The sequence below is a fragment of the Orbicella franksi genome, chromosome 5 (assembly GCF_964199315.1).
Source record: "Orbicella franksi chromosome 5, jaOrbFran1.1, whole genome shotgun sequence".
Classification (NCBI taxonomy): Eukaryota; Metazoa; Cnidaria; class Anthozoa; order Scleractinia; family Merulinidae; genus Orbicella; species Orbicella franksi.
The window spans coordinates 29592485-29604966 of NC_138149.1; the positions used below are offsets into that span (position 1 = coordinate 29592485).

At 38.5% G+C, this 12482-nt stretch overlaps 1 protein-coding gene across 1 annotated transcript; it reads right to left on the reverse strand.

The window, feature by feature from the left end:
* Nucleotides 1-9667: 9667 nt before the first annotated feature.
* Nucleotides 9668-11764, reverse strand: LOC145486980 (uncharacterized). Its single transcript, XM_081465686.1, has 2 exons — nt 11207-11764; nt 9668-10843 (listed from the first exon to the last, which is right to left on the reverse strand). Exons 1-2 carry the CDS (start codon nt 11514-11516, stop codon nt 10368-10370), a joined length of 786 nt encoding a protein of 261 aa, XP_081321812.1. The 5' UTR covers nt 11517-11764; the 3' UTR covers nt 9668-10367.
* Nucleotides 11765-12482: the final 718 nt, after the last annotated feature.

Here is a 12482-nt window from a genome sequence, read left to right on the forward strand (position 1 = left end):
CTTGCTTATCCTGGGTTAGCTTAATCGGGCTTTTAAAAATGTTGCCAAGGAGTTTCGCTGTTAGGCTTAGCTAAATCTATATATTACATTGAACTCGCTATCTCTTTTCTGATTGGCCAAAAGCGTACAGTGAATTTTTTAAATCAGCGCCTGTGACGTCATCTAGCTGCATATTATGTAACAAATAAAGAAGCCTAAGCCGTGTATTACACTGTGATAAAACACGACGGGCGTTTGAGAACACGAGACCGGAAATGTAGAAAACACAAGCTGCAGGCGAGTGTTTTATACTGGCATTTCCGAAGTGTCTGTGAAGAGGATTTAGATTAATTTTTGAATGACTAGTAGATTTATACTAAAACAATTAGATTATTCGCCCTGGATCTCTATGCGTGATAGTTGACTCGGGCTGTCCCCTCGTCAATTATCACGCGATAGAAATCTCGATTTCATAATCTAATCGCTTAATATCACATACTGCCTACCAATTGGGCACATAGGTGTGGTCACAAAGCATCATATGCAACTTCAGTAGGGAAGGAGGAATGGTTGACTTCTAGGATCGACTAACTATTAATGTTTCTCTCAATAAATTTGAGAATCAACTTACCATGAAGTAGTCCCTGCAGAAAACTCACTTTTCTGTTATGGGTTAGCTTACATTGAGTGGGTTCCTTGAGTTTTTCAGCCTTTGTACGATATACATTGTAGGAACTGATACAGATTCAGATGGCCTGTTAGATGGCCATACAAATGCTTCAGGATTTCTTTAACCTTTCGTCCTTCTTGGATATGGCCGGCGCCAATGAAGTTTGATTTAACCAAGCCCCATTCAGCAGGCGAAAGAAACTGTACTGTTCTGACGTCACCGGTTTGTTCATTGGAGAGGCACTGGGTTCAAGTCAGTTTTCTCACTGGACAGTACACCGCACTGATGTTCACAAAAAGGTGCTTAACCCTATTCAGACTGGTCCTTTTTTTGGTCTTTTGACGTTTGTGTGGGGTGGTGGAGGCTTTTGACTGTGATTAAAAGAGTATTAAAGTTATGACATTAAAGTTATGAAATTTTGTAACAAATCGTAATACTTATAATCACAAGAGTAGACCTAGGAACGACATTTTCTTGCTCCACCCTGACTTAGAGAACTTTCTTTGAAAATATTTTACAAGATTACACCAATGTTTTTGTAGTCAGCAGTTTCAAGTGATAATTATAAGATGCATTTCCTATTTTGATGACACTTATTATCTATATCTTTTATTTATTACGTCTTTTTTTAAATTATTACACCTTTATATAACAGTAGTCATCAAGAGAAGATCAAGATAAGAGAGTGAATCTCCCATATAAGCCTTATACACAAGGCCGATCCCTCTTACGGTGGGTCAAAACAGTTTCCAGCAGTTAGATTTTGATGGGTCATTATACCCACTCTTTATCACTTGATGCTACAATTTTTTTATCAAAAAACTGCCCAATCATTGGTAAAAAAGTTGTTATCATTTTCGTGACAGAATAGGTTACCATAGAAACGGAATAATCTGCTAAAACACCCTTACTTACAGCGTTAGGGGCTTATAATTCAAAAACGGCACGGTGAAATTTTTTGATATTACCAATTTTAATAAGCTTGATAAGACGCAACTTCTGGGAAAGTTTAAAAAAAAAACTGTACATAGGATTCAGAGACACCTTAAAGTTTCGAAAATTTAAGGTGGCTCTGAACCCTATATACAGAATTTTTTAAACTTTGCCCAGGTGTTGCGTGATTTTAACCTTATAACATATCATGTAACTTGCCCAGGGCTGGTCATAAGTGCGAGAAAAAAATATTGCAGAAGGCTAACAAGTCTTCTTTGGGATGGGGTACAGCTCTTTTGAAGAACAGGCGAGCTCTAGATTTTAGACTTTTTTCGTACACAGAGCGTGTGTCGCCTAATTTATTTGAACAAAATTTGGGCTACAATGCTCTTAATACAATCTTGGACTAATGTAACCCGCCTGAGTCGCACTTGTGTCACCATTATAAGGCAGGTTGGAGAATTACCCTTTAGTAGACAATGTATCGAAGAGCTTTTGGACAAAACATGAACATGTTACGTATTTTCTCAGGAACTTTAATTATGGTTATTGCTATAAAATGGAACGGGAAGATTTCGCGGGACTTAATTTTTGTGATTTGGATTTAAAAGGAAACACATTTGGCGAAAATTGTCAAAATGTCGGTCTTCATCAAGATGCAGCTGGTCTCAGAATGGGCACAGTTAATTTTCCATAGCTATAGTTCCCGAAAAAAGCAGAGCTATCAGGAGTATTAGTATAAGGAGATGCCAAAAATAACTTAAGTATTGTCTTTACTTGTGCTCGCTACGAAGAAAACATCTTTTCTGGTACCGCGGGGTTATCACTTTACCATGTAAAACTACTAAATCTTAAGAAATTCGGTCTGAGAAAATAAGAAATTGAAAACCGCCAACATTTTTTATCAGCTGTCGCTTATTGATCGCAAATCGAAATAAAAACAAAGTCGATGACGAGAGATGTCACCAAATATTCATCCATTCATTTGAATGTTAGGACACAAACGCTGCAAGTAACTAAAAAGTAAAGTTTACCTAAAGAAAGCTATTTCTTTAAATATGTTTTTAAAAAATTGAAATTCGAAAAACTTGTCAAAATGTGTGTGTCATGGAAACATCAAGATCCCTGGCCATTGACGTGTCATGCCAGATTGTTCCCAGAAAACGTCTAGGAAAATTTTGAGGTCATTACTTTTCTGTTTTAAAAAAAGTTACCAGCTTTTTTTCTTTTAGTTTCTTGGTTCGTTGGGACAGTGTCACGGGCTGCGCATGTGCAAGATTACTTTTTCCGTATCGGCTAAGAATTCCTCTCTAGAGGAGATATTTAACTGCAATGTGTTCATTAAGAATAGGGGAAAGTAGCCTTTTTCTCCAGTACATCTCACCATGCAATACACGAATTAAAAGCTAAGTGAATGCATATTTCGTGTTACGTTAAGATTTTAATGCTACGATTCGATAAATAGCCAAAAAATCATGCCATATTTCAGTAGAATAACCCTCAAGTTGACTGTTAACCATCTCAAACCACACGCTGTTTTTGAATGAATGCTTGAATGCATCCTTTATTTAATTTCCGTATCAGCTTAAAATTTCTCTCTAGAGGAGATATTTAACCCGTAATGTGTTCATTGAGAATAGGCATAATATAAGCATAATATCTCCTCTAGAGAGGAATTTTATTCATTTATTTTGTTTTTCAATTATTTTCTTTAGCGTATCTCCACAGAATTCTACAATCAATTCTTCAGTTGAAAGCTAAGTGAACACAGATTCTTAAGACAATTGTAATAAGGAATTCAAGATGCGCTGAGTACCTCAACAGAGCAAACCTCGGCATTTATTGCTTGGAAGCACCATCTCTAGGGCTGACAAGCGGCCACTAAACTGGCCCAAAACAACAACGAAATATTTTTTTTCCAACTTATCCCTTTATGAAAGCTTTATCCCTGTGTTTTAATAGCATGGGCTATTCATCGCAGTCAAATTTCCCTTGTTCACATACCACGACTGGCTCCGCTAGTAGACGCCATTTTGAATTTGCCGAATTCAAACTTGAAAATTCCGCCTGAGCGTTTCAACTTTTTATCGAAACGTCGCACCTGCGGAATTCATGACATTGTCCCTTTAACCTGAGTTTATGCCAGTCTTACTTGCCATGGAAACTGATGAGGTTTAAACGTGTTCTAGTAGCTACTTGCTAAGATGAAAAAACCCCCTAGAAATGCCAGTAATCTCTAAAAAAGAAAGAACACGGTGGTTAAGAGTTAGAAAGATTGAGATGGAATCTACCAGAAAAACTTGAAAAATGCGGGCCAAATGTTTCAAAATTTACCATCCACGGAATAGGTTCATAAATACAACTCACCCTGGAAAAGAAATCATCCCAACTTAAGCAAGCGCAAGGGAAGCGGTTTGTACTGTTTTAAAATTGACTAATCACAAATCGAGTACTACTCAAGGATACGATTATAGTGTACGCAATGAGCTTCTATCAAGTGCCATCCACGCTGTCATCCAACTTGAGTGATAAAAGAAAAAAAACATTGTTTCGCGTTCTCTGTTGCAATATTATTTAAAACTTGGCCTTTCAAATGTTGTCTTTGATATCTGAGCAACTTCTTCCTCTCGTTCACAACTAAAATCGTAACGAGAGAATTTAGTGGAAATAAGAGTTGCTGTGATTTTGTGCCCACGTCTTTTTTAAGTTCCCCACAGGACAGAGAACGTTATACCGTGCGGAAAGAAATAGCAGTTTATTTTTTTATTTTATTTTATCATTATTATTTTTTTGTATTCAAACCAAAGCGTAGCTGTTACGCGCTAATGGATTGATGGCTTGGCATTCGCAAAGTTCTCACTGAGCCAAGATAGTGTGTCATAGCCTCGAGCTAAGAAAATTGTCATGGAAAATACACACATCGTGGTTGGACCGCAAATGAACGCAGCTGGTTAATTCTTGAGAGTGCATTCTTCGTCATATGACCAGCTACTGCAAAAGATTGAATAGGAGCTTCAGAAATTAGCGCCAAATTGCTTTTTTGGAAAATGTCGTTATAATTGATATTATTAAAAAATTATCTTAGCGGTAACAAACCGACGTAATAGATCACTCTTATCGGTTGAAGATAACGTTCAATCTTCAAGTAGGTCGTTGAATTGATTTTTTTTTTTTAGACGCGTCCACTTAAGCTTTTTGATATGTCGTGAATCTCTTTTGTTTGACGGCTCCATTCAGTCCACCAACCCTCTGGCACGAATTTCCGTTTCTCTTTGAAATAATTTAAGCTTTCTGAAAGAAAAAAAAAAAAAACACTGAAGAGATACAATCACGCTATGTGGCAGCTCTCATAAGTAAAATGTCGACTTAAAACAAAAGTCTTAGCCTCTTAAATCATGTCTCTTTTTGTCCGCTTTAGTGGATACCTGTACCGTGACGGTACAATATTCTACTGTCTCTGTACTCGGTTGCACAGTGAAGCTTTCCTATGAACATAGCAGATGTGTCTCTTAAATTATTTCGTGTTATTTACTGATTCTAGTGATATTCCGATTTAGCTCAGATCTGATGAAACGGACGACGTATTGCTAGCGCGCGTCAAAACAACATTACAGCTTATTAGCACCTTTTGAATAAAAACTGTGTCTATAAGCGTGTTTTTAAAGTATTAACATTCCTGCGGATTTGCAGCCACCTGCGACTGGAGTGAATGAAAACACCAGTAACTTGTGAAGTTGGAATTCATGAGTCATACCGACAAACTCAGTTGTATGCATCTATCAATATCAACCTTATTGTATCCCCTGAGTCACAGAAGGAATGTCAGTAAATATCGAACAAACGGCTCCACTTTACAATGAAGATACGTGTCAATGGTGTTAATTGAGTTTGTGGCCTTACTTCTTAGTTTTACGCTTGTTTTCGACGTTTCACACGTTACCTGTAAAGAACATAGCTTTTTCATTGTGTTTTGCCTTGAGGTTTGAATATTTAATGAAATTTCACAAAACCTTTGTCCTTTAGAAATGTTTTCGTTGCGGCAAAGCAGATATCACGAGTAAGTGAGGATCCATTCTTTAACCCATGGAGTGTTGACAATGATGAAAGTTGTGTTTCTTTGAAGTTCGATCAAATTGTTTGCTAAACACTTTCAGAAAGAACGAGTCAATAAATAAAGATATTATACAACGAATGGTTTATATATTCAATTTATGCATGGCAAAGTATCCAATTTACTTAAAATACTCGTTGTTTATTTAGCGTGGAAAAAACTCGCTCCTTTCCCTTATCAAAAGAACAAAAAGAACTCGTCTTGCGCTATTAAGTATAATGATACCGAGCTAAAGACGACAGACAATTCAGAACTAAATTAGCGCAGCGAGAGATCCGAAGACTCGACAATTATCTCAATGGTTTTGTGGCGCAATACTATTACCCTGTAATTAGATTGAGTAGCACACACTTTTAAGAACGCTTTATAAACCAACAGATTAAATGTTTCTTGCGGAAATAGCTGCAATTAGAAATGATTTGGGATTAGGCAGCTTCTGTGAAGGATCTCTAGAAAGAACGAAGAGTGCGCCAAAAATGGCAGAAAACAAAAGTAAGCTAGTCAATCTGATATATCATTACGTCAGAGCAACTGAACACGTTTTTTCTTATAACTTAACGTCATTAATGCTTTACTCTTTTGCATAAAAGTGCTATGTTTGGTGGTACAATGTACAATGGAGTGTTAAGAAAGAGATTTACTCAAAGGATTAGCGACGATACAATGAATCTTCCACAAAACAAACTTTTGAGTTTGTGCAAGCGACCTAACCGTCTTTGTTTTATAAACATACTCCGAAGCCATCCATTAAAGGTTATTGTCCGCCAGGCTAATTATCCATGACCCGTAACTCCTGTTAATATAGTCTATTAACGGAGCCACCATCAAAATGAACCAAGCTTGTGGTGTTTATGGAAAGGATCCTTTGTAAAGAAAAGATAGCCAATACTACGAATTTAACACGGGGAGGAAATTAATCAAATGTTGACAAGGTGATTTGGCGAACACCCAAATTTAAATTTCAAATGATGCTGCTGTATGGAAGTTTTGTCTTGTTCTTAATTAACTCCGTGTACGAGTTGAAAACAAAGATTCCTGTCTTCTAGGGCCATAACACGCAGCCGTTAACTCCACCCAGATATTAAGCAACATTTGTCCTGCGAAATTATCTTTAATTTCACCCTTACCCAATTGAAACTGTGACCACGAATTAGCCCCAAATTGCACTTTTGGCCAATAAAACGCCAACTCAATCGTTTCTTGCCACTTTGGAGCCATTAAAGGATATTCCAAATTATCTTTCTATCTGTATTCATGGCTAATTATATGCGAAAATTGGGTCTTGAAGGCCATTTAGTAATTAGTCCATTAAGTCGAAAGCAGAACAAAAACAACATGCTAGCGAATTAGCATTTCTAAAGCACCTGACCGAAACGGGGAAAGCGCTGTATTTAGTCTGTTTTATAAGAAATCGGAGACCAAGATTTGCTTAAAATAGACCGGTACCATTGCTTATGCAACTAAAGCGCTATTTAGCCATATTGGATGACTTTTCTTTGAGTACGAATCAACAAATTCAGTTATGATGTAAGTGCGAGAGTGGTTGAATAACATTTTCAAGTGCTTGAGTACTCTATAGAGTGAGATAACACCAACGATACGATGACAAAGCTAAGTATTATGAACTAGAAAAAATGACTTGCAGGTGTCGGCAGCATAGTTTTAAAACGCTGAGTGCTTCTAAGTTTTCGGCGGCAAAGCCGGCGAACTCTTTAGAACTGTGCCAATTTATAGACGAGAAAAATTGTCCTTTGTTACCTGCCAGAGAGCTGTTTCCAAGCACCAATTAACAGCGCTGTTTTATTCTCTTATAGTTTGAAACGCATAGCCCGCGTGAAAACAAGAAAGATATTTTCTTTTCAGTGGGACAAACATAAAACAACACCACCCGAAAGAGCTTTTCACACTATCCGCTGTTCATGTTAAATGCTACGCGTGCGAGAAGCGAAAGCCCCGGTAGTTGAACACAAAAAAACATCTCAGCGCGCGAAGAAAAAAAAAAAAGGGAAATCTGTGTATTGTTCGTATAGGTGCAGTTATCTCGATACGCCCGTGTTAATATTAACTATAATTTGCCTCAATTAAACCACTTCTCGCAAAACAAGTATTTGAAAGAACTGATCGTTGCATCGTCATCAGAATGTACGTGAAGTATGCTCGCTCGTTTAGTCATGGATAATCGAACTACCCGTCGAGTTCGAGTAAAATACCAGGGTCACAGTTTTATTCAAGCAAGGCGCAAGGAAACTAGTTTAATTTACCTATGATGGTAGCGTTGACTGCAATGTTTATCGAACATTTGCCGTTGAGCGAACGTAATGTTAAAAGCAAGTTTTATTTGTTAACTTTGATAAAGAAATTTTATCTATGCATCACATCCGCTGAAGACATTAGTTACTTCATTTCGGGATAACAACAGCTTAGGCCAGCTTGTTTGGACAGTTCTCTCCTCGCGTCGACTACATACAAAGTTTCTTAAAGCATAACATAACATGTTTACCTAGAAAACGATAAGTATTCATATATACAGGTAGTTTATCGTTAGGGTTCCAGAACTTGATGGGCATTTTTAATTTCCAATTGATTAAAACTGGGCAAATTCCAGTGATTAAAATAATATCAACACTGCAGGACTATATATTACGACTCTGACTGTCCGTCAAGCTTTGAATAAAGAAATATTTCGACGCCGGTACTTAATTGATTCGGCTGAATCGTGCTTGTGAACTTTGTCCTGTTTTAATTTTACAGTTTTGAAGAAAATTCCAGATAAAACGCCATCTCTCAAGTTTAACGTTTCGTGTTTAAGCCTGGGGACCGTTAGGTATTCTCCGTTTTTATTTCTCTTAAAGACCTCCTGTGGTTTGCTACCTGTTAAGAAACATCCTCAATACCTTTAACTGTCTCTATCACCTGCTTTAACATGTCAGTCTTTGGAAAACTTTTATTGTTTTTAAACGTATGTGTTTCCCGGCCTTGGACGGTTTTTATATGCAACTTAAGCTGCAATCTCGAGGCCGTTTAACCTATAAAATTTTAATGAAAATATCTTCCTCGTTAAGTGAAAAGAAAAATGTTCTGTTTTAGTTGATTTTGACTCACATAAAACTATACATTTTTTTGTTTAATTTTCACGAGCTAGACAAGCATGTTATAAAGTCACTTAGGCTCGTCTGACAACCTACGGATAACAGCTTCCCTGGGCGAGCCATCGAGGGAATGTTTCTGGGCTTTTTCCATAAAAGTTCCGCCGAATCATCAAATATTCATCATACCATTCGGATGGGTTCTGAGGATGCCGGTAGACCTCTTAATTCGGCAATCAAGACTGTAAGCCATGAGCAGTTGGACGATAAAAACGCCGGGGTTACGCCCGAGTGATAACACTCGTCGAATTAAACATAATGGGCTGGTTTTTTTGTCCGGAATCATTCACATGCATACACAAGACACATATCTAACACAACAAACAATGACCCGACACAATGGGCGTCCAGTAGGCATTAAGAGTATGTTGGTTTTGATAATGGACTTTCAAGCACGCAGCCATACCGAAATGCTTTGACCCTCCCAGTTTAAGACAATTTGTGGGTTTTTCATCCTCCGATTCTTGCGGTTAGCCATAAAAGAGGGCGATGCTGAGACTTCATAATGGTAGAGCCTTTCTTATATGTCTCGCCCCTAGGCGAGGGTTTTATGTATTTCTGCCGTAAATCATTGAGGTCCGGCCCAAGAAGTGAAACAATGCAAAATATCATTGTGATGACGAAGTGTTTGTTTAACTCTCGAGGAAAGAACAATGAAAATATCTCTTTCAAACCACTGGCAGAAACAAGAAAAGTCAACACAAGGGGTACTTTACATCAGTCTCTCTTACACATGCCGGTTATTGAGAAAACATCATGGTAATCTACGCGAGCCAATCTCTTAATCAAAGCCGAAGAAAAGACAGCATTAAGCACAAAACCTCTTATAACTGATAAGAGTCCTTTATTCACTTAACAGATACTGTGTCATTGCTAAAATGTTATTGATACTCTCTTAAATAATAGATATAAGGAAATCTAAACTATTACTCCTTTTGAGGTATACTTACAAACGGCGCGTATATTGGGTGCTTATTGCAATCGGCCTGGTCACATCGACGAAATTTTAGGAACATTTAACACAGAATTAAACTGTGATCGAGGAAGAAATTTAGTTGTTCGGTGAAGAGACTACATTATACCAATATCTCTGCGATATAAGCTAATACGTGTATGTATTGAATTTTAAGGACGGTTTACACATCTTAGCTATGTGAAGGTGACGTCAACTGTCACCTGTGTGACCAATTACCAATTGATGCTCCAATCTGTTCTCTCTTGAGTAGCATATGCTATATGAATAGACTCAAAGCTACATTTAAAACTCTTGTACTAAAAGATTTCTCCTCTGAGTTAAATTATACATGCTAGCCGGGTTATGACACAAATAAATTATATTTACAAAATTAAAAACTTCACAGCTTTAACAAGATTTTCTGGGGAATCATAACTAGTGTTCTATTCTGATAACCTTCCCGCTAGTTGCATAAACGTTTTTTAACTAGCCTAAACCAACTCGTCGCTCTGTACACTTAACTTTATACAACTGAGTATTTTTCATGAAAGTCATTCTTGAAATTGATAGTGATCACATTCTTTGGCATCGCTCTGTGAGGAAAGGAGTCTTAAGACACCACTGGCCCAAAGTTGGCGTTGGAATCGCTTGTTTAGACTGACTCGCCAAAACCGCCAGGCTAGCTGGAGTGTCCGCGTCATGACTTCCCGTGCCGGTAGCCTCTGAATTTGACCAAGCGTCTGTGTTAGAGCCGTTTGATGATCCTGGTCTGCTTTCCGGTTTGTTTGGTCCATCAACCGAGTTGTCTTCGTTTGCTTTGACATTCTTTTTACACTTAGATCGTCTGTTCTGGAACCAGATTTTCACTTGGGTCTGCGTCAGGCCGAGATATGCGGCTAGTTCAGCGCGTTCGGGTAAAGCGAGGTATTGTGTCTTCTGGAAACGTTTATTCAGTTCTCGGAGTTGAAAACTTGAGTAGATTGTTCGTGGTTTCCGAATCTTTTTCCCCTTTCCGTTTAGCCTCGGCTCGTCACATGGTCCTTTCAAATCTGCAGTGATAATGTATATAACTATGTTAAAATTTCCACAGAATCTCTAGAAAGCGGCCCAAAGTGATCCTAAATTGTATCATTTCGCCGTTCAACTTATCAAGCGAAGAGCAACAGAGTACTTTAACCGTTCATTTTAGGCTAATTTTGTTGCCATTTGACAATGCAGTTTAACACTTCGAAGGTAGTTTGACAGAGTTTTCGAGTTCACTAACTTCCCTAATTTCCGACAACTTAGGCGACCACAAGAGGATTAAACGCGGTAAATAACTTCCGAATCTACCCTAGGCGAGGAAGTTCAAAATTGCTACTTGAAATGACACAGAATGAGACTGACTCATACAGATTTGAAAGCTGACTCACCGTCGTGAGGAGAGTCGTGCGGCGCACCAAAACCCTGTATGGAAGGCGACAAGTACGGATGATGCGAGAGTGGGTGATGGTTGAGCACGGGCGGCATCGGAAAGGAATTTCTGGCGTTGCAGGCGAGCGGGTAATCTTGGCTAGGTGGAGGGTGATGATAATAACGCATCGCCGTGTACGGGTTGTAATTCGGAGGAACAGGATTGTAGCTGGAGTAACTGTGCGGACCTGGTGTCGAAGGCAACTCCATGAAGGCGGACTTGCAAGGCGCGGGAGGCTCAAAGTACTCGGCTTGGAAGTTGAGGTTCATGTGGCAGCGCTAACCGAAGAACGGCTCAATTATAACAAGTCCGCACTCGCAGATGTGACAAATTGACAACTCGCTGTTCACAACCTCGATATGAGACCCGAGTAACCACCTGACTGGTTGTTAAACAACAAACCTTGAGGCCACGCGTGCATGTCTGGTTAATATGTATGTTTGCGAAGCGGAGTCGCGCAAGAATGGCTTATGCAAATCTAATTGGCTGTTATGATAATATGGCTCTAATTACATTGTATTTTATCTTCTAATAGCTTTCGCGCACAACAAAAGCAGCTGCTGTTGTCAGTGAGTCTTTATCATGACTGTATAATTTGCCATTGTTGATAAGGCTCAGTAACCAGAGTGTACACACCAAAATAGTCCTACGTGCTTTGCACCGTTCAGCGATATCCGACATGCGTGGTCAAAACTAGCGGACAATTAATAGGGTTTTTTTTTTGAGGAAATCGTAATCTAAATTCATCGCTTTTATGACGTTCCCTGAAAGATCCAACCCTTTTCAGGTCGAAGGATCATTAGCACATGTTGTTTAATTGAAGCTAAATGTTTTTTTCAATAAACGTCTATAGAAATGTTCGTTTGTGAACACTGTGCGGGGAAGATAGTGACCTTCCCTTGCGAAACTAAGCGGAAGACACAATGACTTGCTACAAATACTTTTTTGCTAATGATGGGTGCAATTTCAAATCGCTGACGCCAGAACGCTATCGATTTACAACAATTTGCTTGGTAAAGAGGCTCAAAACAGCCAAATTGCTCCTTATTCAAAAGGTCCAAACAATGCGATCTACAACCCGTTGTCCTCCGCGGAGTAATTGCTTTAAATCTTGATAGGAAAGAAGTGTGGAAAACAACGCCAAGCAATTTAGCGGTACCCTTTAACTCGAGACACAATGTATCATTAAGGAGAAAATGTGTTGCTCTTCAAGTGCTTGAACATTAAAACCGCGT